The sequence below is a fragment of the Ovis canadensis genome, chromosome 13, assembly GCF_042477335.2.
Source record: "Ovis canadensis isolate MfBH-ARS-UI-01 breed Bighorn chromosome 13, ARS-UI_OviCan_v2, whole genome shotgun sequence".
Classification (NCBI taxonomy): domain Eukaryota; kingdom Metazoa; phylum Chordata; class Mammalia; order Artiodactyla; family Bovidae; genus Ovis; species Ovis canadensis.
Window position 1 is genome coordinate 44,907,478 of NC_091257.1, and position 27,362 is coordinate 44,934,839.

Here is a 27,362-nt window from a genome sequence, read left to right on the forward strand (position 1 = left end):
TAATCAACGAGTTGAGGACATTTCCACTGGTTTATTTCCTTTTCCAGGAGACATTTTACAGTCATCATATTTCTTTCATTGCTTTGTTATGTCTTCAGAATAGAATGCCGTAAGAAAATGAGTTGCTGAATTATCACACTGAACCTTTCAAACTATGTTAAAAATGACTACTTTAAGAAAACCACAGATATTTCACTCTTTTCAGCTTTTTAGCCTATTTCCAGGAAACGTACTTACACAAGTAAAACATATCAGAAAGACTTAACTAGGTTTTTGAAAACGTGGATGAGAATTTGTCCACAATTTATTTAATTGTACATTTATATTATGAAGTTTTCTTGCAGTGATAAGGTTTAAAATAAAGCCTATCCTCCTCTTTTCTTTTGGCACCTCATTTAAATAAAACAGAGGCCAGAGAAGGTTCTCATACTGGCTAGAAAGGCAGAAAACAAAATTTTCCTCCCAAATGTAGATTTAGGTTTTTCCTTTGTGAAAGTAGATATTATCACAGAAAATTAGGAGATAATTTTTCGGACTGATTATGTTTCAAGAAAGAAATAGCAATTGATTGCTGCTGGTGGTGGTTGTTTAGTTTCTCAGTCGTGTCTGACTCTTGTAACCCTGTGGGGTATAGCCTGGCAGGCTTCTCTGTCCATGGGATTTCCCGGGCAAGAATAGTGGAGTGGGTTGCCATTTTCCTTTTCCAGGGGATCTTCCCAGTGGGTGCCATTTCCCTTTTCCAGGGATCGAACCTGTATCTCCTACACTGCAGGTGGATTCTTTACCAACTAAGCCACTAGGTAAAATATTTTCTTAAAAATATTCCAAATGCATTTGCTCACTGCTTCCATAGTCTGGGCCAAGAGGGAGGTAGGGATTGGGGTTGTTCCAAGCCTCAGGATTTTCCTTGGAGGAAAATCTTTATTTTCTTATTTATTTATTTTCAAAATTTCTGTTATTATTATTGCCAGGACGAAGAGGTAGTTGTTAAACACCTAATTGTGTGTGCTGCAGCCTTGTAGTTCAAAGACATCTAAATCCCCTGGTTCTCTAGTGCAGAGATTGATGGGGACCATTTTCCCATTCTCCAAAGAAGGAACAAAGCCATACAATTGGTCCCTGAGGACAGAGACATGGCAGGGGACTGGAACATTGCCTCACTGTGTTTCTCACCGCCAACACTGGGGAGTTCTAGAAATGCAAAATTGTTCGACCTATCATTGTGAAAGATTAGCACATCCATGTGATCTTTGGATTCTTGGAGGATTATGACAACATTGATTTATTTTCATAGAGATACAGTTCCCTAGATATTTAAGTGTAAGTCGTCTAAAATGTTCTAAACGCCAGAAAGGAGAAAGACATTTGTTCTCAATGTATAACTGTGTTCTCATAAAGCTGAGAGACAATGACTGTCTTGGATTCAATTGGTTCAATGTGCCTTGTAGAATAGTTTGCACTTAGTGTCAATATTATTTTATGTCAGCAATAATACTACTTAACTGTCACAGTATATATTATTGTTTAGGCTGGTGTTTTAAAATCTTGATTTACAGCTCATTAGTGAATTGTGAAATCAATTTAATGGTCTTGACAAGCAATTTTGAAAAATGAAATAGAATAGAAAACACGAGTGAATGCATTGCACATAATAGAGTAAATCGTGTTCCATGAAACCTTTTGTTTCAGTTGTGTGTATATTCTGGGTTGCAATGTCAAATGTATTTCTAATTATGAACCCACAGGCCAAAAAGCCACTGAAAAACTATTGCAGTAGGCCATGCATGCTATTAGCCTATTTCAAAATTTATTTTTCAAATCCTTCTTTTGAATAGACTCAATTCAAGTTTAAAGTTTAACAATATTTAGTAGTAAGGATGCTTTTCACTGAACTTCTGAAAAAGCAGTTGTATAACAGCTGGGTACTATTCTAAAAATATATAATATACATATAATATTACTTAATCTCAAAAAGAACAATGATGAAGAAATACTATTATGATGAGGTTTTCACTAAAAGCCACCTTCTCTGCTTGGGTCATGTTGGAGGTTTGGATGAGATCTAAGGTATGAAAGTAGGATATATACACTCAACTTCAGCTTATCTGAATTGTCTAATATTTGAGCATAGTTTTCTTTCAGTTTCTATGTATTTATTTGTGTCTCTTTTTTATGTCTAAAAAAGTATTATGTCCACTCTAATAATATAATGTAAGGCACAGGTTCTCATCCTTTCATGTGTTGTTAGAGACAAAACATTATAAATATTTTTTCTGAAGAGAAAAGCATAAGTATACTGAGAGAGGTGGGGGATGAGGGAACCCATCAACGAGAATATTCATTATGAAGACTCTGAATTTAAGTTTTCTACAGCCAAACAGTATTTAATACGTTGATTTAACTTTAACCCATAAAATTTTCCATTTCTTCTTCTTTCTCAACAGTTCTTAGTGTATGCTAATACCCAAGACTGATTTTCAGAATGTAGTTATTTATTAAGAGAAGGCAGGTTAGGAGGCTTTATATTAGAATTGATATCTAATCAATATAATTATTTTATGACAGGCAAAAACTAATATGGCTTATCAATTACATTACAGAAATCAATTTAATCTGCAGCTTCTTTATGCTTTAATTTTCTAGATTTTCTACTTAATCACATCATAACGATTTCTCCTCTATGACAGAATCCACTTAGACTAAATCTGACCAAAACAGAGTTACTCAAAGCTGCTTCCTTTCAAATAAATTTTCTCTAAAGTGCTCTCAAGTTAACCAACTGCTAAGAATCTCTAAATTTAGTTCCTTTGAGATCTGCCGAGGCTAGAACAATCCAATGGATTAAATTGTATTTCTGTGAATTTCTGAAATAGTATAAATACTAAAAGGGTCAAAAAGCCATAAGAAAATAAAAAACAGATCTGCTTAAGTTCAAGAGGAAAATACTATCTCCGTTTGTTGTTAAGTTTGTCCAGAAATTCCTAACAGAGTTTACACAGAAAGACTTCATTGCTCTGGCTGTTTTAAGACAACTAAACTGAAATTAATTTCAGCAGCTTGTGAATATTTTCAAAACAGTCCCAGGCTTGACCCTATCAATGACCAGTCAGCATGCACACAGCTGTTTAGTCTAAATTTTTGAAGTCCACTTCTGATACCTGGGTGTTTCTTTAAATAAAGATACTGGGGAAATCCTCACCAGTTTATTAATTTGGTTACATTAGTTAATGACACCACCTTTTTTCCCCAGTGGTGGGTTTTGAAGCATTTGTAGGGACTTTGCTTTTGTTGCATAGTAGATAGATAGGATGACGTGTTTACTAGGTGATCTCACATACACCAGTACTTAATTATCACTCAGAGGGAGAAAGGAAAGTCTGCTTCAATCCCACAGAACCTGGGTCCTAACTTCTGAACCGTGAATGATCAATTAGCTCGATGATGTTCTTAACCCTAGTCTGAGTCACTGCACAACATTCACTCGGGTCCAGGACTTGAAAGATTTGGGAAAACTAGAGATTGGGTAAAGAATAAGAATTAAATTTCAATTCTAGTATTGAACTCTGCTAAATAATGTTCACTTATCATTCCTTAATCACTGATAAATGCTGGGAAAGCTAGAAAGGGCTTTGTGAATTTAAAAAATTGTAGGAATTATAGACTCTCTAAAATTACTTATGAGTTAAACTAATGACAGTGAAATACAGCAACCTAGTATGCCTAGTTTTAATATAATCCAACAAACTGATTTTTCTTATAGGCCATGACAATAAAAACCATTGATAACCAATTTTTTTTAGCATCATTAAGGATAATATTAAAGTTCTTTGGGTGAAAATAACTGAAATTATGATTTTATATTTTTGTAAAGTAGAAGTCTGAATTTCTTTATAAAAATAATGGAAACTAATAAAATGCACATTTAATAAACAGATTCTCATCAAAGCCAAAACAGAGTAAAGACTTAAACACAGGTTTAAGTGCTAGAACAGAGCTGGTGTTAAAAGGATGCTCAACAGATATATGTTGAATGAAAGAATAATGAAAAGATATTTTCCAAAAGATACAAGTTACCAAACTTATCTCCAATCATACGCCATCACATAACAAATAAAGTTCATTTCTAGCTATATTGAGGTCATAGCTAATGTCTATCAACGATGTATCTAAAGTGCTTAACCCAGATCTGGGAACACAGATAAGATTTTTCAGAGCTGTGCTTCTTATGAAAATGTAAGCTCCATGAAAGCAGAGCCCTATTCTTTCTTATTCATCGCTACATTCTGAGCACCCAAGAACTATGTCTGGTATATAGTAGGTGCTCCAACAATACATGTTGGATGGGTAATCAGTTCATCTCAGTTTATTGGTTTTCTTATTTAATCATTTGTTCAATCTGTCAGGTGCTTTTAGTGGATCAGAGAGATGCTTAATAATAAGTTTCTTTGAAGTAATGACTTAAACACAACCATAATTTATCATGCTGTTTGATCCAAGTTCAATTGTAATTTACTGCCATAATCTGAAAAAATAGCATTATTATTTTACCTTCTGCATGGATGTCTCTAGTATGCAATAACAGGAGAAACAATATTTATATGCAAATATTTTATGAATAAATCATGTGCTAAAAAGAGAGATGAGCAAATTCCTCAATGGCTATGGGTTTCAAATGGCCAAGGACTATTCAATTCATGAAATTAAAGATAAAACTAAGTAAAATAGTGTTTTCTTAGAAGTGCAGATGTGGCAAAGACATTAAAAAGGATGATAGAGAGTTCTTCAGTAGTTATATCCTCTTGCCCTGAACTAAAAAAAAAACAAAACAAGAGAGCCTCTATTTTGTTGAGGAAATATAGAAGGATGTATGTCATGAAGAAAAAAGTATAACATCTTTAAGGATGACTATAATATTCAGTGAGTGAGGAAGTTCTTATAAACTTACCCATCATTGTTAACATCTGATACTGCAACTGTATATCCAAAATAAGATGCCATCTGCAAAGAAAAACCATAAATAACATATTTTGTGTTCAAAAAGTCATCTCTCAATTTCCCCTGAAAGATTAGCCACATTGCAGCACATTTTTTGCATTTAAATTCATAGACCCTTAGACATGGACAGAGTCTTAGAGTCATTTAGTTTAACCCCTGACCTAACGCATAATGAATGCTCCTCACAACAGCCCAGACATCTGCTCGGACAACCTCTGGAGACGTTCAACAATCAATCCATTCAATTTGCAGATACAACTTTTAGAACACTTTTTGCTAAAACTGGTCCTTCTATAATATCTAGTCCTCAATCCTCCTGCCTAGTTCTGCAATCTTGAACATCACAGAATAAATCTAATTCCATTTCCATATGAAATCTCACATGGAAATGATTGCAGCCCACCATCTTGCTTACAGATATGTGATACCAAAGAGAAGATGACCCCTCATGAGCACACTGACAGAGGTTAAGCAGGACAGACACTCTCTGCTTTGGTCTCTTTGTACCACTGAAGCGTTTTCATTTGTGGCTACACCATGTCTCAGTATCAATTCAAACTGAGTTTATCATCTGTGAAGGTTTCTAAGTCGTTTGTGAGTGTGACCAGTATACCTAATCTCTCCACGTTCTAGCTCTTATATTTTTGTTTTTCAACCTACGCTTTCAAGATTTATAATCTTTTCAGATTTGGCCCATAGTTTTTGCCTGCCAGGGTTTTTCGTTCCCACATTTGCCATCCAACACCTTAGCTTATGTAGCCTCTGATCACCTCCAAATCTAACCAGCCTACAGTCTACTGTAAAGTGTGCTCCATGGAAGGCAGAGATCTTGGCCTGTGTTGTTCTTGTTTCTGCACTGTCTGACCAGGTGTAACTCAGGGTAGGTGCCAGATACTCTTTGCAAAAGAAATAAATAGATGAGTTAACAAGTATAACACAATAATTTAATTCTGCCACCTCTTTTCTCTATTCCAAACATATACAGTTGTTATAGGAGCTGGGGCCTTCAGGAGTAATTAGGTCATGAGGGTGGAGCCTTCATGAATGGGATGAGTGTCCATAGAAAAGGAACCCCACAGAGCTGCCTTGTCCCTTCCTCCATGTGAGGACATAGTGAGAAGTTGGCTGTGAACCAGGAAGCAGGCTCTCACCAGACACAAAATCTGACTACCCTTTGACCTTAGACTTCTCAAACTCTAGAACCATGAGAAATAAATGTTTGTTGCTTTAGCCATCCAGTCTACAGTATGTTTATGGACTAAGCCCCAGGGACCAGGTGCAAAATTCTCTTTGTTGAGGAAATGAATGCCTCCTTTGACTGTGTCATGCAGTAATTCAGTTCTCCCACTTCTTTTCTTTATTCCGCACACATGTAGTGAAATTCTTATTCCTGTGTGGCACTGTGACCTCACTCAGAGGAATTTCATCATTTATGTATTAAATTCTGAGGTTCAAGATTGAAGAACTAGGTGGTATTGAGGATGAAAAGTTACAGAAAGGCCAAATTTAACAATGTTTAAGGAGTTTTTAGTGATAAAAATGTAAAACAAAAAGACAATAGAGAAGTCTTGCCATATTTTCATACACCATTAATTATCACCACTTGATTGTTCAAAATGTATAAATTCAGCCAATTGCACAATCATCGAAGCCTTATATCTCTGTATTTACCACAAGAGTCTCATGAGAGGCATTGTTAAATGCTTTGTTGAAAACTGCACAGTCATGGATAGACTAAAGCCCCAATTGGGGCAGAAATGTCAAAAATGCTCTGTATTCTTAACAAAAAACTATCAAAATTGCTTGACAAATATATGATTCCAAATTTCTGTGTCTAGCTAAGAGCTGAGCATTTCAGGATCTTAAACCTGGATGCTTCTGGGATCCAGCAGGCCAAGACAGTCACTTGGCCAGATTCAAATGCGAGGCTTCTAGAAGCTCCAGAACCTGGGTTGGTGGTTAGGAGAGAAAGTTGGTGGCCTAGAGAGACTAATTCAGTTCAGAAATGCCTCCCTAACACAACAGGGCTACATTCATCCTTTTAAAAAAATGTGCCAAATTTCAACAGGTCATAAGACCCAGGAAAACCCAGAGTGGAGAATGAAGTGTGACCCCAGGTCATCAGGATACCAGCAGCCTGCTTTCAGAGAATTTACCCATTGATAAGACCCTAGCCAGTGACAGCGGGTAAGGGGCAAAAATCTAGTCCCTGGGAGGAAGGGACCGGAATCAGACACTTTGTCATCTTCCATATATTTTGGGGTTGGTGAGGGTTCCATTTACTATGAGGGCAGGAGGACAGTCCAGACCCGTTGATTCCGACCAATATGTGGAACCCAGAAGAAGTTTTTGTCTTCTCAGAGGGAAGGCGGGTACCCAGAACTAATCACCAGGCAGATTATATACAGGACTGCAACATAATAGGACTGATATCAGATTTCAGCCATCAGTGGCTTTTTGGAAAATTAATTAGGGTATAGCTGTTTTACAATATTGTGTTAGTCTCTGTTGTATGATGAGGTAAATCAGCTGTATGTATACATATATCCCCTCCCTCTTGGACCACCCTCCTACTCCATGCCCCATCTTGTCCATTTAGGTCCCCACAAAACTCTGAGTGCTATATAGCAGCTTCCCACTAGCTTTTAGGAAGCATATTCTGCCTTTACATCACCTAGCAGTATCTGGGATCATCATGGGCACATACTTGTTTATTAATGAACTGTTATCTCCTCAACTGCCTCCCCTGTAGTGCTGTGTTAGAGTCGGGATCTTGTCTGATACATGGTTACACTCCTACTGCTTAGAAGAGTTTCTAGAACATAGTAAGTACTAGGTAAATATTTATTTTATGAATGAACAATATGAATATTATAATAGTGCAGAGTGACATTCACTATTTGACATTAAAATGTCTTTACCTGTTCACCAGTGAAATTCTGAATAAAGGTCATATCTGTAGAGTTAATGATTGAAACCTGAAATCAGAGAAATTAGATAGGTTATTTCATTTGGCATAGAACTAGAGAACTCTTTTAAATGTATAACTTAAATCATTTATAAATGTTTGTGGAAAGTCATAAATGGTTAGCTCTATACGTAAAAAAAAAGTAAGCCTATAGAATGATCTTAAAAAAAATTCAATTGAACTTTTTATTTATGGTTTCTGGAATCCTTTCTGACGGAATGCAAGTCACTAATTAGATGTAAAGAAATTATATTTGAATTCAAGAATGTTGAGAGCAACTAATTTGATGGTCAGTTAATCTAATAAAAAATTTAGTCTAAATTTCATTTCTTTACATATGCTATTATGGGACATTGATGATTATGGCTTCTTGCAAAAAAAAAAAAAAGAAATTTGAAAGTGTTATACATATAGCAAAAATATTCCTTTTCAATTCTATCCAGCCAGCCTAAAATCTATAGTTATTACAGGCTGACCAGACTTTTAAAAAGTATTTTAAATGCTTTTCTTTTCATAAGATCTACTTATGTTCTTTTCCTATTTTTATGGCAACTAGTGTAATGGGTGTGAATAGTAGCTCTCCAAAATTCATATCTTTCCAGAACTTCAGAAGATGAGCTTATGGGTCCCTGTAGATGAAAGAAGTAAAGTTAAGGATCTTGAAATGAAATCATAGTGGATTTAGGGTGGGCCCTGTGTCCAATGGCAACCCACTCCAGTACTCTTGCCTGGAAAATCCCATGGATGGAGGAGCCTGATGAGCTGCAGTCCATGGGGTCACTGAGAGTTGGACTCAACTGAGCGACTTCACTTTCACTTTTCACTTTCATGCATTGGAGAAGGAAATGGCAACCCACTCCAGTGTTCTTGCCTGGAGAATCCCAGGGACTGGGGAGCCTGGTGGGCTGCCATCTATGGGGTCCCACAGAGTCGGACATGACTGAAGCAACTTAGCAGCTGTGTCCAATGACAGGTGTCCTTATAAAAGGAGGAGAGGACACACAGACATAGATGGAGGAAAACCACACGGAGGCCAGGGCAGAGATGGGGGTGAAACTGCCACACGCCAAGGGAAGGCAGAGCCGCTTGAAGTTGGAAGAGGCAGGAAGAGTCCTTTCCCTTGTGTGTGGGAGGGAGCATGACCTTGCCATCACACCTTGATTTCAGATTTCCAACCTCCTAAATTAAAAGACGCTTACTCCTTGGAAGAAAAGTTATGAGCAACCTAGATAGCACATTCAAAAGCAGAGACATTACTCTGCCGACTAAGGTCCATCTAGTTAAGGCTATGGTTTTTCCAGTAGTCATGTATGGATGTGAGAGTTGGACTGTGAAGAAGGCTGAGCACCAAAGAATTAATGCTTTTGAAGTGTGGTGTTGGAGAAGACTCTTGAGAGTCCCTTGGACTGTGAGGAGATCCAACCAGTCCATTCTGAAGGAGATCAACCCTGGGTTTTCTTTGGAAGGAATGATGCTAAAGCTGAAACTTCAATACTTTGGCCACCTCATGCGAAGAGTTGACTCATTGGAAAAGATTTTGATGGTGGGAGGGATTGGGGGCAGGAGGCGAAGGGGATGACAGAGGATGAGATGGCTGGATGGCATCGCTGACTCGATGGATGCGAGTCTGAGTGAACTCCAGGAGTTGGTGATGCACAGGGAGGCCTGGCGTGCTGCGATTCATAGGGTCGCAAAGAGTCGGACACGACTGAGCGACCGAACCGAACTGGGAGAGAACAAATTTATGTTGTTATCAGCCACCCAATTTGGGGTCATTTCTTATGACAGCCCTTGAAATCTAATACACTAGTGACATAACAATCAACCTTATTGTGTTTACTGTGTGAGGCATATTAAAATGATGCTTATGTCAACAATGGGATCCTCTGCAATTACTCCCAAATTATGCACAAGGACAGGGCTAACTTCACGGGTATGTGACCTCTGCAGTCAGGCAGGGCCCCACACTCAGATGAGCCCTATCCTTTGGATAGCCCAGCTGTCACTGTCCTGAAATCCTTAAGAATTTCAAACAAGGGGCCAGGCATTTTCACTTCATACTGGGTCCCACAAATAATGGAGTTGATCCTATACATGGGTCAGAAAATAATCTAGCCTCCCTTTTCATAAGCAAACAAGTATGGATCTTTAAGGGCACTTTGAAAGATTTCAAAGATTTAAATCTTTAACATCATTTTAAAAAAATGATTCTTTGCACATATGCAAAATATCCTCTAACACATTTTTAGTACTCACATATCCAAAATTCTGTGCGCCTCTTGGAACTCCAGCAACCAATTCTGTGATGAAAAGTCATTTAGAAGGTAAATTACACAGTCTACTTTAAAGGTAGTCAACAAATCAGCTAAAGCTGGTACTTTTTAAATAAGTAATTATCATGGATCACGTGGACAGCTGAAAGTTTGAAGTTACAGTTTTGCATTGGATTTTGCCTTTGCTACAGAAAAAGAAAACAGGACTCAACGTTGTACTTTGAGAATCACCTGTCTCCACCAGAGCCTCCATGCGTTTCAGCCTCTAGAACATAAGCCTGCCTTCTCAGATCTGTGTGTGATTTGTCAATTAAACCTCTCGCTCTGGTTTCTCCAGCTTTCACTGTCTTCTGAACTAGTCTCCTATGCTAGTGTACAAAATAACATCTCCTGTCCCACAAAGGGACAGTGTTCAAGCAATTTCAGTTACCTAAGGAAAAACCACATAGAATAAATGATTGAGCCTGGCCACCCTGGAACAGAATTCTAGGGCATCCTCATAGCCAAGAGTATGCAAAGAAGGAAGCTTTGGTAATAGAGATAGAAGCAGCAACTCTGGTGGAAAGGGGACTGAATGTTCCAATGCACAATGATATGGCTCTAGATTCTGAAAGCAATGGTTTTAGTCCTTGGGTCTTCCATAAACCCAGGATCAATCCTTGAACCTAACTTTTTCCAGTCACCTGCAAAAGACAGGAGTTGGAACTCATTGATTATCAAAGATCTTTCCAGTTCTCAGTTCTGTAAATCTAAACTATCCTTTGATTCATTTGGGGTTAAAATGTTAGTTTAATTTAAAGGAAGGGAGCCTGGGAAAAAAAAGTCCCCTTCCATTCGAATTTCCCTTTCCTCAAACCTGCTCCTAAATGTATAGCACAAATTCTAGCATTAATTCTACCTCATATACTAAACTCCAGCAGAGCTGGGCATTCATGCTCTTGGAGTGTTAATAATCAGAGAAGATTCATTTGGGTTTAGATGCTGGACTTTTAAGTAGTATCAGTAAATTCAGTCATTCAATCAACATTGACAAGCAATCATAGGCTATAGCAGGGAATGAAGACAAAATTCTCTACTCTCATAAAGTTTATACTTGAGCTGAAAGAGGCAGTTATTTGAAAAGTAGAGTCCATTAATGTCGTGTTAGAAGGGGATGAGTGTAGAGCAGAAGAACTAAGCAGGTAAAATGGTACTGGGGATGTTCAAATTGGGAGGAAGAAGGAATTAGGATTTACCTGGTGATTGGGGAGGTCTTGGCAAGAAGATGACAGGTTAGTGAAAACTGAAGAAAGTGAGGGAGTAAATATTATGGAGATCTGGGAGATATACATTCTTATCAGAAGGAACATCACATGCAAAGGTCCTGAGGTAGACGTGTGTCTGGAGAATTCCAAGAACAGCAAGGAGGGCAGGATGGCTGGGGTGAGGAGTAAAGGGTAAGGAGATGAGGTTAAAGTAAATGGGCTCTCATGAACAGAGTCTCTTAGGTCATTGTGAAGACTCAGGATTTACACTGAGTGAACTGGGGAATCATTCAGCAAAGAAGTAACACAATGTGACTTCTGTTCCTAAAGGACCAGTTGCCTACTGGATCTAGACTACAGGAGGGCAAAGATGAGAGCAGGGAGACCAGTTAGGAAGCTACTGCAAACGTGCTGATGGACACCTGAGAGTGGTAGCTGTGGAGGAAGTAAGAGTCAGATTCTGGCTGTCTTTTGAGTTTAATTAGCAGAATTGGCTCATGGATTGGATAAGGGTGGGGAGTGGAGGAAAGAGCACAATCCAAGGCTGACTTGCAAGGTATTCTGCTTGAGCAGCTTGGCAGATGGCATTGTCACTTACTGAGATGGAGCTGATGGAAGGGAGAGCACGTTTAAATGCAATGATCAGGAGTTCAGGTATAAGCACATTAAGTTTGCAAAAGCCATTCAAATAGCGATGTTAAGTTTTGCGTAGAGACTCTAGGTCTTACACTACATTCCAGCTTCACGGGTACAAGTATAGATACATGTATGGATGTTTACTATGGGCACCTAAAGACACCATGGTCAGAGAAAATGGAGTTGACTTATTTCAGGATCGGACTTGTCAAATAATAAAAATGAAGGGGCATTATGCCATCTGAGATACATGGCAACCACTGCTTCTCACATCCCATAAACATTCAGAATTTCGTTAAAAAAACAGAAATGTATTGTGAAGTAATTTTCCTTCAATAAAAAATAAATAAGTTTGGGGAAAAAAATAGAAATCAACCATCATACTAGGAACTTTGGAGCTTGCAGCCTCATATGGCTACAATGCTATAAGATTATTCAAATGTAATATTGATTAAAAGTTTCAGAATCATTTAAAAATCACATTCCTAAAAGAGATTTTTCAGATCACTCTACTTTTCCCATGTTTTATAGATGGCTTGATTTCAACCATGTCTCTCACCTTGCTGAGAGTCCCCAGTAAATTCCCCAGCAGCAACTGAATATCCTGTTTTAAAGAAAAGAGACAAGAGAATCAGATGTTTGATGCCTTTACAAATAATCCATAATCTAGAAACATGAAGGAACTATCATAGCACTACTCGGTGCAGAAATCCTGACAAATATTGTAATATAAAAGTCTAGAATTCTATAAAGAGGAAAACCAATCAAGCCAAGACGTACACTAAATCTTAGAAGTATAATAGATCTGCGCCTTCTGAGTGTGGCTACATGATTGGATTTTGAGGTCCCTTTGAGAAGCAGGAATGCTCCATTGCCCATCTTTACATGTGAATTGTGGTCTTTGCCTTTCAAGAGCTGCTGATTCATCATAATCAGATATCATTACTCTAAAAGGCTAACTCTTACGCTCAGGTTTTGCTATTTCTGATCACCAACAAGGCCTACTTCTTATACCTTTGCTGACCTAAGAAAAATGCACAATGTGAGAGTTGCAAATTAAATTTTATTGGGGGCAAAATGAGGACTATAGCTCAGGAGACAGCATTTCAGATAGCTCTAAGCAACTGCTCCAAAGAGCTACGAAGGAAGGTAAGTATATATGTGATTTTGGTGGAGGGGGAGTATATGCATTCAAGCACATAATTTTTCACTGAAAGTTTCTGCTAGTCAAAAGGAGCAGTCATCACCATGAAGGAATTTCATGCTTTTCTAGATATGAGGAGATACAGGAACTGGGGCTCATAAAATCATCTCCTGAGAATATCTAATTATCTGAAGACTTGTTCTGCCAGTTTTCCCAGAGTATAGAGCGCCTCATTTCTGCTCTCCACCCTGAACTCCTTTCAGGGGCATGTTGAAGGTCAGCAGCTGCAGCAGCACATGGTTTAAGCCTTGCCCGAGGGAGATGACAAGTGCCCATAGCAGGTGTCAATTTGTACTTGAACCTTCGATGATAATTCCCCACGAATTTTACTTGGCTCTAAAATGAGGTAAGGTGATAAAAGAGAACTACACTTTTCTAAAGTTCATTAAGGAATCAAAATGCCAATACAATACCAAAGAGACAATAGTGATGAAATGGCATTGGGTGGCTGCACATTTTGAGAACATTTCAGCAACTGGAAAGTTTTTTGTTCTTTCTAGAAACTGGAAAAGACTAGCATCATTTTGTCCAGGTGGCACAGGGCATCCTCACTGATACACAATATCTACAATTGGCAAAATATTTTATGTGCAATAGACTGTCAGGGAGCCTATAAAATAGCTATCAAACTATGTCGATTATATATAACAGCTGAATCAGAAGACAAGAAAGTTAACAGTCCACGTCAAGCTATTAAGAAAACTTCCATAAGGTGCCATATATTATCAGCTAAGTGAGGGATAAAATTTGCCTCAGCATTTCATATACTTTTCTTTTGAGAAATCATAAATATCTCAAGCAATGCATCTCACCAAGGTAACTGTCATCGTAGGAAGCTGGAGCCACTTCTGTCTGCTTTTCTCCAGCCAATTTCCTTAGGATATCCTTGAATGAGTAGTTTGCAATGATATCTGCAATACTGGCTGTGATCACCTGACCTGTGGTCAAACAGATTAATAGGTTAACTGAATGAATGCGTGAGTCAGGCCCTCCCCATGCAGACACAAGGCATTTGAACAACATTCATGCTCTTGAAAATGATCATGAGATTGCTCTGCAATTTTGACAGTGAATTTCCCTGCCTTGACTAGAATTGCAAGGTAAAGTCACTAACAGTTGCTTAGAGCTTTCCATGCTGACAGAAGAACCAAAGATGAACTATGTAATTTTTTTAATATAATATGTTTCTTCTGTTTTCTTCTTGGAGTATAATTGCTTTCAATGTTGTGTTAGTTTCTGCTGTACAATGAAGTGAATCAGCTATGTGTATACAAATATCCCCTCCCCTCTAGGACCTCCTTCCCACCCCACCCCCGCCATCCCACCCGTCTAGGTCATCACAGCACTGAGCTGAGCTTCTTGTGCTACCCAGCAGCTTCCCACTAGCTATCTGTTTGACACATGGCAGTGTATGTATGTCAACCCTAATCTCCTGATTCGTCTCACCTTCCCCTTCTTTCTATCAAAATATAGTTGATTTACAATACTATGTTAGTTACAGGCATGCAGCATAGTGATTCAATATTTCAGAGATCAGTACAAGATAATGGGTGTAATTCCCTGTGCTATCCAGTATATCCTTGCTACTTATTTTTTTCACATATAGTAGTCTGCATCTGTTAATCCTGTACCCTTTAATTGTATCTGTTTTCTCCTGCCTTTACATACTCCTTCCACATCCAAATAATAAACATATCTAAGAGTGAAGACACCTGTAGGCAAAATTTACTTGACTAAATTTTTATTCTCGACTATTCTAGCTATAGGAAACACCCTCTAGCTTTGAGATCATCTAGCCAAAATATATCTTGTTACAGATGGGGAAACTGTGACCTAAAGTAGGGGTCTCTGAGCCTGAGGTAAGAGGCAGGATATCAAGTGAAGCTTCATCTGTATTGATAGCTGCTCTCCATAGCTCACATTACCAACTGAGCTCTGCCTCCCGTCAGATCAGTGGCGGCATCAGATTCTCATAAGAGTGTGAACTCGATTGTGCTTGAATCATCCTGAAACCATCCCCCACCCCCAGTCTGTGGAAAAATTATCTTCTATGAAACCGGTCCTTGGCGTGAAAAATGTTGGGGACCTCTGGAAAGAGTTTGAGTACATTCCCTAAGGTCATGGGGTTTTGCTGTTGGAATATTCTGCATTACAAACAAGGTCCTTTTTGGCCTTCCTGTAATACTTTTTGTGTTCTCTCAGAGTACAGATGTATTAGCTCTAAATCACTTACTAAGTTAATAGACTATAAAACATATCAACTTAAGCTAAAGGAAGAAATTACATAATCTCTAAGTCATTCACACTTTATGCTAAAATATATGCACAAAACATAAAAGTAAGACAATGGAAAGCAGCGAGGCCCAGTAAATACAGAGTTTTAGCAAAAAGAGAATCCATGGCTGCCAACATTGATATGATAAGAACACTGGCTAATCTCCCCAAATAAAGTCACTATCAGAAGTCTTGAAACATGATTGTATTGAGATAGACATGAATCAAAAAGATGGCCAGCAATGTTCCACTAAAACTTTTATGCATTCCCATATGTATTATGGACATCTAAGGAAAAAGTGTGATCTCATGTTCTTTGGGAGAAAACTGGAGGACTGCTTTCAAGAGACTAACACTGAATATTGAATTTAAAGCCAAATTATTCCTTGGGAATTCACCCATTCCCACAGTTTTTCTGTTTGAAGTTCCAAAAGAATAAAACTGTTAAACCAGGCCATAACTATCTCCAAGTGGCCGTGACTGAAATGACTGCTCTTATATTAAGATGATTGTATTTACACATGCGTTTCTGAACAATGTCTGTACAATGTGCCAATTTTCTGTGGGTAAAAGTTGAATACCCTCTCCCTCTTTCCATGAACACACTGTCTTTGCTTATTTCCTTTAGTTGCTTCTATAGATATAATCTTAAGACTGAGTAAAAATTTAAAGTATCTATCTCAGACAAATCCCTGTGCCCTTGATAGGGCTGATTTTCAGTCTGTCATTGGTATAATACCCTTTTTTCAACGTAAAGAAAGAATTATGTGAAATTAATCAAGTGATTTAAACAAAATCTTTTCAAAGACACACGTTTTATTCAACCCCTACACAAAACATATTACTTTCCAGTTTACAAAATAATGTTTAAAGGCTTCAAAGGTTAATTCTTTGATGTTTATATCTGTATACTTATGAATTAAGCTAAACAGTACAGTAATTTCATGTAAAATTTTACCATAAATCGATCTCACCTGTATCTTTCACATTGGCATTTTAAACACGATCAGGTGTCTTCCATTAAAAACAAAAACCACTTCACTCAACTATTCATCTCTCTCATATTCTACTCTATCTTTATGCTAAACTTGACAGCCAAATTGTCTGTATTCTCTGTGATCTCTCTTTAGGCATCCCATTCACATTCCTGGCTTCAGTTATCACCAGTATGCTAGTTCTTATTTTAGCCTAGATATCGTCTCTGAGTTTACGCTCACATATCTAAATACTTATATGAAAAGTCTTGGACATCTCAGACATGTTCATGTTCAACATAACCAAAAGCAAACTTATCATCTGCCTTCCCCAGCCCCCTCCCACCCCATCGTCTTTCGTCTTCCAGTGTTCTCCATCTCAGAGACTAGGATTCACCTACACCTATTCAGTTACAAAAGACCGAAACACATTTGTGGGACTTTTCTGGTGGTCCAGTGGTTAGGACTTGGTGCTTTCACTGCAGAGCACAGGTTATATTTCATGTCAGCCAGCATTCAGAACACATGACACCCCTGCATGGGACCACCCCAGAGAAGCCTCCTATGCTCTCACAGCCCTGTCTTGACATACCTTTCCTTGCTAGTATCGTGCCTGGAGTTTCTCAAGCATTAGGCTGGCCGAAAAGTTCCAGATGGTAACCTCTGCAAGTTCCTACTCATTACTATATCCTCAGCATCCAGCACAAAGTCTGGCATGGCCTCAATATGCATTTATTGAATAAAGGAATGTAGTTGTCACAGTATTGTAAAGTATCATTTATATCACAGAGTATCAACGTAAACTGAAATGATGCTTCCTTCACTGGAGAAACTAACAATTTGGAGATAAAATTAACATAATAAAAAGTCAGCACTTGATGTTATTTCTGTTTCATCTCCTTGTTAGAAACAACCAAGGGGATTTCTTCTCTGCTAACAGGACATACCTTGCCAATAAAAACTTCCAGGGCCTCCAACTATAAGGTCTCCATTCTACAAAACAGAAACAGCAATAACAATTGAAAAACTGAGATTTTTTTTTTAAGCAAGTCATTTTATTTTATTTTTATTTTTTTACTTTACGATACTGTATTGGTTTTGCCATACATTGACATGAATCTGCCACAGGTGTACATGAGTTCCCAATCCTGAATCCCCCTCCCACCTCCCTCCTCATATCGTCTCTCTGGGTCATCCCAGTGCACCAGTCCCAAGCATCCTGTATCCTGTATCGAACCTAGACTGGCGATTCGTTTCTTACATGATAGTATACATGTTTCAATGCCATTCTCCCAAATCATCCCACCCTCTCCCTCTCCCACAGAGTCCAAAAGTCTGTTCTATACATCTGTGTCTCTTTTGCTGTCTCGCATACAGGGTTATCATTACCATCTTTCTAAATTCCATATATATGTGTTAGTATATTGTGTTGGTATTTGGGTGAGAAATGACTGTTCATAAGCATTGCCCCCAAAATTTGCATACATAAAGTAATTTTTAAAAGAGGCCCTTATATCTGAGTCATGCAAGTCATTTTCTTTCCTTTTATAGCTTTGTTACTTATGTGTTATCACATTAAATAATTTTAATTAGGTTCAATTAGGTAAGTAAAATTTTCTCCCCTGAGAATATATATATTCAGGCTTTTGGCACTGCCTCAGATAAGCAAAGGGCTTTCCTGGTGCCTCAGATGGTAAAAAATCTTCCTGCAATGTGGAAGACCTGGATACGATCCCTGGGTTGGAAAGATCCCCTGGGGAAGGAAATGACAACCCACTCCAGTATTCTTGCCTGGAGAATTCCACGGACAGAGGAGTCTGGCGGGCTACAGTCCATGGGGTTACAAGAGTCAGATACCACTGAAGCAACTAACACTTTCAGGTAAGCAAAAGATCTACATGTTTCATGATGCACAGTTCTGCAGACATGGTCTTTCGAGACTATAGCAATGAAAAGAAAATTTGGTTCCTGTTTATTTCAAGGTCACAGTTATGCCTATCTTTTCCTACACATCTGCAAACCCATCCTTTCCCAAGAGAGACTGTGAAAACTCCAGATAAAAATTTTGTTTTCCTTATCACCCCACCTTCCATATCCTACATCCTTAACTTTCAGTGAGGAAAAACACACAAGACAAAGAAAGTAAGATTTTAGATGTTGAAATTTAGATGTTTAGATGTCAAAACCATGGCATCTTTGCCTCCTATATTCTTATAGATATCTGTTTTTAATTTTGTGAAAGGATATGTGAATTTCAACAGTAATGTGAAATCTAATCATCCAATTACAGCTGAGATAAAAATTATAGATTCTTGTGATCTTTTTAGAAACATATTTCTTTACTAAGTTTTTGCGATTTTCATTTAAAAAGACTGTTGTTTTTCAACCTGTGTATTTCTTTTCTATTAACAGATTATCACACGCAGAGATTTTTACAAACAAAAAAATTTAAATTGCCAAAACAGGTTAGGTATATACCTAAATGTTCTCTTGATGGTGGCAGTTATTAGGGGGTAGATAGAAGCGGGAATGAGAGGCAGGGGGTAAAAAAAAAAATCAAACAGGTAAAATAAATTTTAGAAACTATAAGACCAAAAGAATTTACCTTATAAAAATCCAGACTAAGTCCTGCTTGGCAGTAACCCTGGCCTTCAGGATCAGCATTGCCTGGAATGATCAAAAGATACAAACATATAATGCTATCATTGCCAAGATATATTTTTAATAATTAAATTTTAATATATTTTATATTTTTAATATACTTCTAAATTTAAAATGATCAGTGTGTGTTCTATTACTTATTCTAAAAATTTATTGTAAGTAATTTCTTAAAGAGTTCAATCTGTTTTCTTATCCCAAATGGCACTGTCATTTTATACTAAGATCAATAGGAATAATGTTCCTCGAAGTTATGATACTAGGTTTTACAACTCATGTTTATTTGAAGAAATAATATGTCCATCTCTCAGTTATGTCCCAAGTTTTGCAAATGGCAGTAATGTGTTTCCAGGGCACCCATGTGTTCTGACTGAAGCAATGCTACAAGAAAAAGAGAGCTAAACTGGCTCACGTGTGTGGAGCCAGTTTCTGCTGGGAGCACCGAAGAGAGTTTTAATTTTCATGATCTCTCATACAAAATTAACTTCAAATTATTCTCTTATCGTTAGGTAAATTTGGACATTGCATTTCTGATCACAAGGCATCTCACAGGGACACTAGTGTTTACAAAAGAGAACACTCTCTAGAAATGGCTTGTTTTATACTCTCTGCAGTGCAATTCACTAAGTGTATGTCCAATTGGATTTTATTACACAGCTTTTTAAACCATAAGCCCGTCAACATGTGGATTCCCAGCATATTAGAATCCTGGGACATCAGAATGAAGAATGTACTACTTGTCAATTGCACTTTAAAAGACCATCTACAATTTCTCAAGCACTTAAATTAAAACCAAAATACAGTTCAGTGGAAGGAATCTCAGTTATTATACTGTTAGATTTAAACATGAAAATAATTACCCCTTTCTTATCAAGGATACTCCTGAATGGAAACTAAAATAAGAGGGCAGGAAAGGAAATGCATATCATCACAGGAAGAATTTATAGGCTGGACATGTGCTTGTTGCAGACGATTTCTGAAATGGATCTGGCCTTTGCAGCTTTTCCTAGAATGTCTTCTGTTTTTTCTTTTCTTTGGTTAGTTCTTAGCTAATTTTAGCACTGTCATCAGCCATTCTTTCCAGATGCTCCCTTTATATTTTAAAATACTTTTTACCTCATATACTCTATTTTGCTTTTTTTGTGTGTGATCTGTTTTTAATTCAAATGTCAATTGATGTTTTGTGGGCTCTTTTAGGCTAAGTTCTATTTTTCTAGCTTTGCTAAGGTATATTTAATATACAAAAATGCACATCTTAATGTGTACATTTTGATGAGTTTAGACATATGCCTGATAGTACGATACCACGACCACCATCAAGGGAATAAACATATTCATTACCTCCAAAAGTTTCCTGTGCACCTCCTGCAAAACAGCTATTGCTTTTTTGTTTGTTTTTTCTGGTGAAAACAGTTAGCAGATCTATCCTCATAACAGATGTTTACTGCACAGTACCTTACAATATATTTTATTTTATAACTATATTTCTGGTTCATAATTCTGAATGTTGCAGAGTTCCTTAAAGTCTCATCTGTATAACCTCAGATGTCCAGGTACCATTCTTCTAGAAGTCCATGTGTGTAAATATTTGTATGTACTCAGAAATATAGATTAATACATGATATATGATTATGTAAATACACATGTGTAATCTTGACTATATTTAAGAAATAAATTTTAATGCAAAAACCTTTTTAGAAATTCTTTTGAAAATCAACTCTGATTTTTTCAATACTGTAAATCATTCAGAAAGGAAGAAACAGGACCATTCTTTGAAATCACTTTGCTTCAAAACAGGAAACTAAAAAAAATTGAATAATTTTTCACAAAATTCATTAAGAAAATAGCTAACTTCAAACGCTGAAGTGGTGATTATGATAGAAATGGGAGGTTATTTCCTTTGTAAAGTAAGTTTTTCTCTTAGAATTATTGTTTATGAGAGCTGAAGGAATCTTTCTTCCCAGAACTTCAAAGCTTCTGTGAACTTTACAATTATGTCCCAGAGTAAACTCAGGAATTCAGGGAATGATGCTCTCACGTGTTTGCTTTCCAAGGAGATTGGAAGGGTGTCTGCCAACTATTGCCACCTGAATTATGAATGACCGTAAAGTGACAGGCATGTCATTAGCATGAATGAGCAGACTACCACCCAAAACGCTCAAAGTGTCAGTAGCGGGGCTTTATGGTGTGAAATGAACATGAGCGGCTTCTTAGAATCCGCTTTTGAAAGTAATATTTCTGTTCTGTGATACTGACCACACGCTCATGAACAAGCTGCTTTGTGTTAATGAACTGTGAACTCCTCAGAGAACACAGGAAGTGGGCTGCTTGGGTGCCTTTGAGGAGGAAGTACGCCCAGTAAGAGAGAGATTAGGAGGATGTGAACACTGGAGTTGTGTGCTAGAGAGGGAAGAATTCTGGACCATTTGTTTGGTTACTCTTCAATTCAACATAAACTGAACCACTACTTTTGTCAAGCTATCCTTTGATTTAGGAAAGTAAGTGCTAAATAAATTGGCAACACAATGTACCCATGTAATTCAAAATGCAAGCATACTATAATTTAAATTTTTAGATAATAATTCAAACTCCCCCTGAAACTCTTATCCCACAAGTTTAGATGCCTTGTGCAGTATTTTAATCTGAGCTCTCCCATCACATGGGCAGTCAGATAAAAGGCAAAACAAGAAGCAGTAACAAGTTTCCTAAACAGTCATCCCTGATGGTGGTTGGAATAAGATATATCATCGAGGCAGGAGGCATGCAAAGCGTGGACTTGTCATTTCAGCCATAATAGTTTACTGCTATGGGAGGTATTTTTAGTAAATCATGAGAAATATGATATGGATAGGTGTAAAAATCGATGAAACAAGTTCAGGTTTGAATCTAAGCTCTATCATTAATTGTATGAATAAATTCAGAAATTATTTATTGCTCTACCTGACTTTCATCATAAGCATAATAATACAGTAAGTCCCCGACATCCAACAAGTTCAGTTCTCAGTGTTGGTAAGCCCAATTTGTTTATAAGATGTAAATCCAACAAAGACAGCCTAGATACTGAACTAAGACAATCGGCTATATAACACTGCTCTGTCATAGGTTTATAAAACTTTTCACACAAATAACACGTTAAAAAAAAAAAGACAAAAAATCAAACATTTTTAATCTAACAATACCGTAGTACCAGCTACATCATCACTGCTTTTACACTTGCTTCCAGATATCCTGGGCTTGAAATAAAGGTACCGTACTACTGTACTGTACTGTTCAGTAAAGTACACAAAAGCACAGCCATTGGAGAGCATGCATGCATGGGGCAATGTATGCCAGACGTGTGAACTAACTTACGTGACTGCAGATGCGAACCCACATTCACATTTTCGGAAGTTTGCAACTTGAAGGTTCATATGTAGGGGACTTACTACAATGACCTCTTATTGAACCCAGGGGCACAACACCTTGAGTGGAACGTGACACGAAATATCCCTCTTAATGACTGTTGCCTGTGCTTGGAAAGCCCCTGCTTTCCAGCTGTAATAACTACTAGAGAAGCCCTTCCCACCGTCCTGTTCAAACAGGCTCCTCTCCCTACCCAGGCATGTCACTCCCTACTCTCTTGCTTTGCTATATTTTTTCTGTAGTGCTTTTCACTACCTGATGTTTTATTAGAAACATTTATTTTTAAAATTTTTTGTTGAGATATAATTGATTTAACATTTTATTAGTCCAAAGTGTACAACAACAATAATATGGATATACTGTGAAATGATTACTATGGTATATGCAGTTAACATCCACCACCACATAATGACTGTTTTATAAAGCTCTTAAGATCTGCTCTCATAGCAACTTTCAACTGTACAATATGGGATCACTAACTATAGTTACATCCCCAGGATATATCTTGTAACTGGAAGTTTGTGCTTTTTGACCACCTTCACCCATTTAGCCCACACCCCTACCTTGTCAACTACCAATCTGTACTCTTTTTTTGTGAGTTTGTGTTTTTTTTTAAAGATTCTGCATATGATATCATACAGAATGTTTTTCTTTCTCTATCTGACTTATTTCACTTAGTGTAATGCCCATGCATGTTGTCATCAATGGCAAGATTTTATCATTATTTTTTATGGCTGAATAATATTCCATTGTGTATATATCTATATCCCATTTCTATTCCACATTTCCTTTATCCACTCATCTACTGATGGACACTTTGGTGGTTTCCATGTCTTGGCCATTGTAAATAATGCTGCAATGGACATGTGGGCAGATACCCTTTCAAGACAGTGATTTCATTTCTTTTGGATAAATACCTAGAAGTTGAATTGCTGGACCTGAACTTTCTTATTTACACATATGCTATCTCTCTTCTGGACTAGAATATGTTTTTTGAAGGCACAGATTTGCTTTCTCTTGTTCTCTGCTTTATTCCCTTAACAATAGACTAATTAGTACTCATCACTGAGACCACAGACATCATTGAATTTATTACCTATGGATATCATTGAGCCTATTACCTATGAGCAACACCTCTTTTAAAGCCATTCAAAGAAAAATTCTGAGTTGACTGATTATTCAATTCAGCTGACACTTGCCAAGATGTGAGAAAGTGCCTGGTTTATTTCAGTATTTTAAAACAGGAAGTTATAATCTTCTTCTTACCAAAATCCTCACCACAAGCTCCCAGAATTAACTATTTCATTCCCAGCCCTTTTGATTTCTACACTTTAGAGGCCTCTTTAAGAACCTTCTAATGCCCCTGATCCATTCTTTACTTCACTGTTTGATCTCTGATATGTTTGCTCATTATCTGGCCTAAATTAATCTTGAAATTTAAAAATATTCACATGAAATAGGTAAACTTATAGTTTTGGGAATCTAATTTAGGTTGAGTTTTTTAAAATCAATATTCTGAAATCAGTCATCAGAATGTTCTTTTCAATGGCATTACTTTCTCTAACATGGTCTTGTGAATTCTTAAGAATAAGAATAAAAATCCACTAGTTTCTTACTGATAAACCCCAATGCTCTACATGACAGAAAAGGGGAAAAATTCACAAAAGGACTCTGAGTAGATCCATGAATCCAGAGTGCTGTCCCAAGGTCCTTGTGTGATATTCCCAAAGGAAAGGGTTGAACAGTGGTGCTCCAAAGATGGCGCTTACAGGCTTGCTTTAAAGGATACTTCACCAGAAGATTCCCAGAACTGCCAGATGAGACATGGACTCCAAATGTACAGAATATTTTGAAAAATGGGATTAAACACATAAAGAAGGAAGGTATATCATGCTGACAACCTGAGTACACAGATGCCAAAGAACACAATAGCCAGTGAGAACCAGGCAGGATGGAGACCTGCTCAGGTGCCTCTAGGTACAACCATGCTAACTAACACCTTTCCTGCAATTAACAAGTGGACCGTTAGCATTTTTCAAATGCAGAGTGAGTTTTGAGTAAAGTCGGAGAGCTTAAGGCCTACAATAAGGAGCCAATCAATTTGACTGCAGAATTCTTCTAAAATACAGAAGAGGATCAGCAGAATTCCATGTCCTGGTTCCCATGTCACAGCTAGGCCTCCTGTGAAACTGTCAGTCTTTTACATCATTGCTTTTTTCCTTAGCAATGGTGTTTGGGGATCACCTGCATGGGCTACTGCAGAAAAACTAGTGAGCTAAGTTCAGTTTCAAGAATAAAAATAACTTACTGTTCCGACAAGGAGAGTACTCAGCATACGCACTGAAATTCTGAATTGCTACATAGCAAGTGCCAACTGGGTCCTTTTCTGGTGCTGGTTTAAGAGTCCTCCAGTGATATAATGGAGCACAAGCCTGTGAAACATCAAAGACAATAAATATTTTTTTTACGTAGATTCCACATACTATGCTTTGATTTGGCTTGTTGAATGGACCTAAATCTGTAACAAACAATACTAAATTATTAGATGACTTAATTGGCCTCCAGTATGCTAATCAGTACCTTGGTAGTCAGAATTAATTAAACTTCCTAAGTCAATTTCTCAAAATTAATACACCATAGAATTGGAACAAATTAAACATATACAAAAGAATGAGATTTTGTCCCACAGGATATTAAATCAAATAAAAGTAGCCTGACAAAAGTAAATATTTACGAAAGGTAAAGAACTCATATTTTCTTTTTTTTTCTTTAAATTGGACCTGCATAAAAGCAAATGACCATTTAAACAGCGAATGAATTAGCGCAATGTCTTAAAATAAGAACTAGGTCCTTTCTTTGTCTAATTATTACTTGAAGAAAACTCTTTTCAAATCAAAAGATGATGACGAGTTTATAAACCTCTGTTTTGTGGATTCCCTTGGTTTCTCAGTGAGGGTGTATCTGATGATTTTTTTTTAAACAATGACTTACATTTGGGCTGATGCCCCCTTATCGCAATGGGCTTATTTTTCATTTAATGATTTTTATTCACGACAAAACAAAAATTAAATAATGGTAAGAAAAATACGATTCTTGAGTGAAATCCTCTGGTTGCTTCTTCAGAAGCTTGGATTATAACAACAGCATGCTATTTGGAAAGATTATCAGATATAAAAGATGATATATGAAATCTTCTTTAAGCAGAGAACACTGCTAGGAACGAGAGAAGCAATAAAAACACATGCACCTTTTTGACTTCTGTTTCGCTAGTTTGAATCCTACATAAGTGTGTTCTTTTCTGAATATTCAAGAATCACCTCTAAGGATACAGAAATACATATTTTTCTAGAATAATGGAACCACTAGCTCCTCTCCAAATTTGATGACATCACACTTGAAACAATGCCGGAAAATGGAAAGCAGATCCCAATTTTAAAGTCTTTTCACAATTCCAAACACATCCTTGGTAATCAGTCTAATGTGTAACGACTTCTAGTAAAGATTAGTTTACAAAGTAGCACTCTTCTTACTTGAGAATATAAATCATCTTTGCTCAAAAACTTAAGTTTGTTTTTTTTGTTTTTTTGTGTTTTTTTTTTTTTTTGTCTCCTTCTAGATTGTAATGTCTTGGCCAATACTGAAAAACTCTGACTCATCTAAGTTTCTTAACTTAGGGCCCTATTAGTGATCTGAGAAGGTATATGGTTAAGACATTTAACATAATGTGGAATGCTAAGGAGTTTGAACAGGGAAAGCACTACCTATGTGACTCAGTATAAGCCAATTCGCCTCACTTTCCACATCACCATAGAATATTTCAGTGCCATGAAGATTCTTTCCAGTGCTTGCCTGCTTTCTGTCCTAAAAAGTTATCTTTTTTATACCAGCTCAGTTTCACACAGATGTGAAGCACAATGATATGGCAATATTCGGGCTTTGACCCAGATTTAAACATGTACACATATGATTCCTGAATATTCAAAACTATACTTCTGTTCATAGCAATTTGGTGTTCTAATAATTGTCACATAGGGTAGAATTTAATTCTTTATTAAAACTGAAAAGGGACTTTACAGTATTCTATTTCCTATCTCATAATTTTGAAATTGCAAGCATGCCCTCAAATTAAACTTTTTATTATGAACACGGCGTGTCATTTATATTTTCAGTGATTCTGAAGACTTCTACAAATATTGAATAAATGCACAATAGTGTTACAGATAAATTTTGAAGACTTAAAATCAATACGGTATCCAAAGATTTTTTTTTAACCCCAAGCAGCTATAGATGGAATCAGCTTTTCAGTAGTTATTCACAAACATTGTAAGGCACTAAATGATTAAAGAGTTTGCTTTTTTTTTTTTTTTTAACCAATTCTGGAATTTGAGAACTATATTAAAGCAAATAACAATTCTACAGAGATACTATAAATGCTGTATTTGTAACTAAAGAGGGTTATCTATATTTGATACCTGTTTTATGTCAAATAAAGCAAAGCATTTCCTTTTAGATACTTATTAAATCATAATTCAAAGAGCTTTAAACAAATTCTAAAAACTAAAGTTACTGCTTTATTTTGTAAGTAAATTAGAGCCAACAGTAAAAAAATTCCCCCCAAATATATATTTTCAGATCAGCTTAATATCATTTTTCCTCAATAAATTAGACATGTATTATCACTTGGAACTACAGAGAAGAGAATCATAAAGTCACAGCTTTTTAAAGCCAAAGATC

At 37.0% G+C, this 27,362-nt stretch overlaps 1 protein-coding gene across 2 annotated transcripts in view; it reads right to left on the reverse strand.

The window, feature by feature from the left end:
* The window catches only part of ITGA8 (integrin subunit alpha 8), a 201,004-nt gene that overhangs the window by 143,247 nt on the left and 30,395 nt on the right, over nt 1-27,362 (reverse strand). For both annotated transcript variants that reach the window (XM_069547566.1, XM_069547567.1), the window contains exons 4-11: nt 24,937-25,060; nt 19,174-19,235; nt 17,516-17,561; nt 14,133-14,258; nt 12,676-12,720; nt 10,220-10,263; nt 7,917-7,973; nt 4,946-4,998 (exon numbers count right to left, since the gene is read on the reverse strand). In XM_069547566.1, the coding sequence (XP_069403667.1) occupies nt 4,946-4,998; nt 7,917-7,973; nt 10,220-10,263; nt 12,676-12,720; nt 14,133-14,258; nt 17,516-17,561; nt 19,174-19,235; nt 24,937-25,060 (557 nt within the window). The remainder of the gene's footprint in view (nt 1-4,945; nt 4,999-7,916; nt 7,974-10,219; nt 10,264-12,675; nt 12,721-14,132; nt 14,259-17,515; nt 17,562-19,173; nt 19,236-24,936; nt 25,061-27,362) is intronic.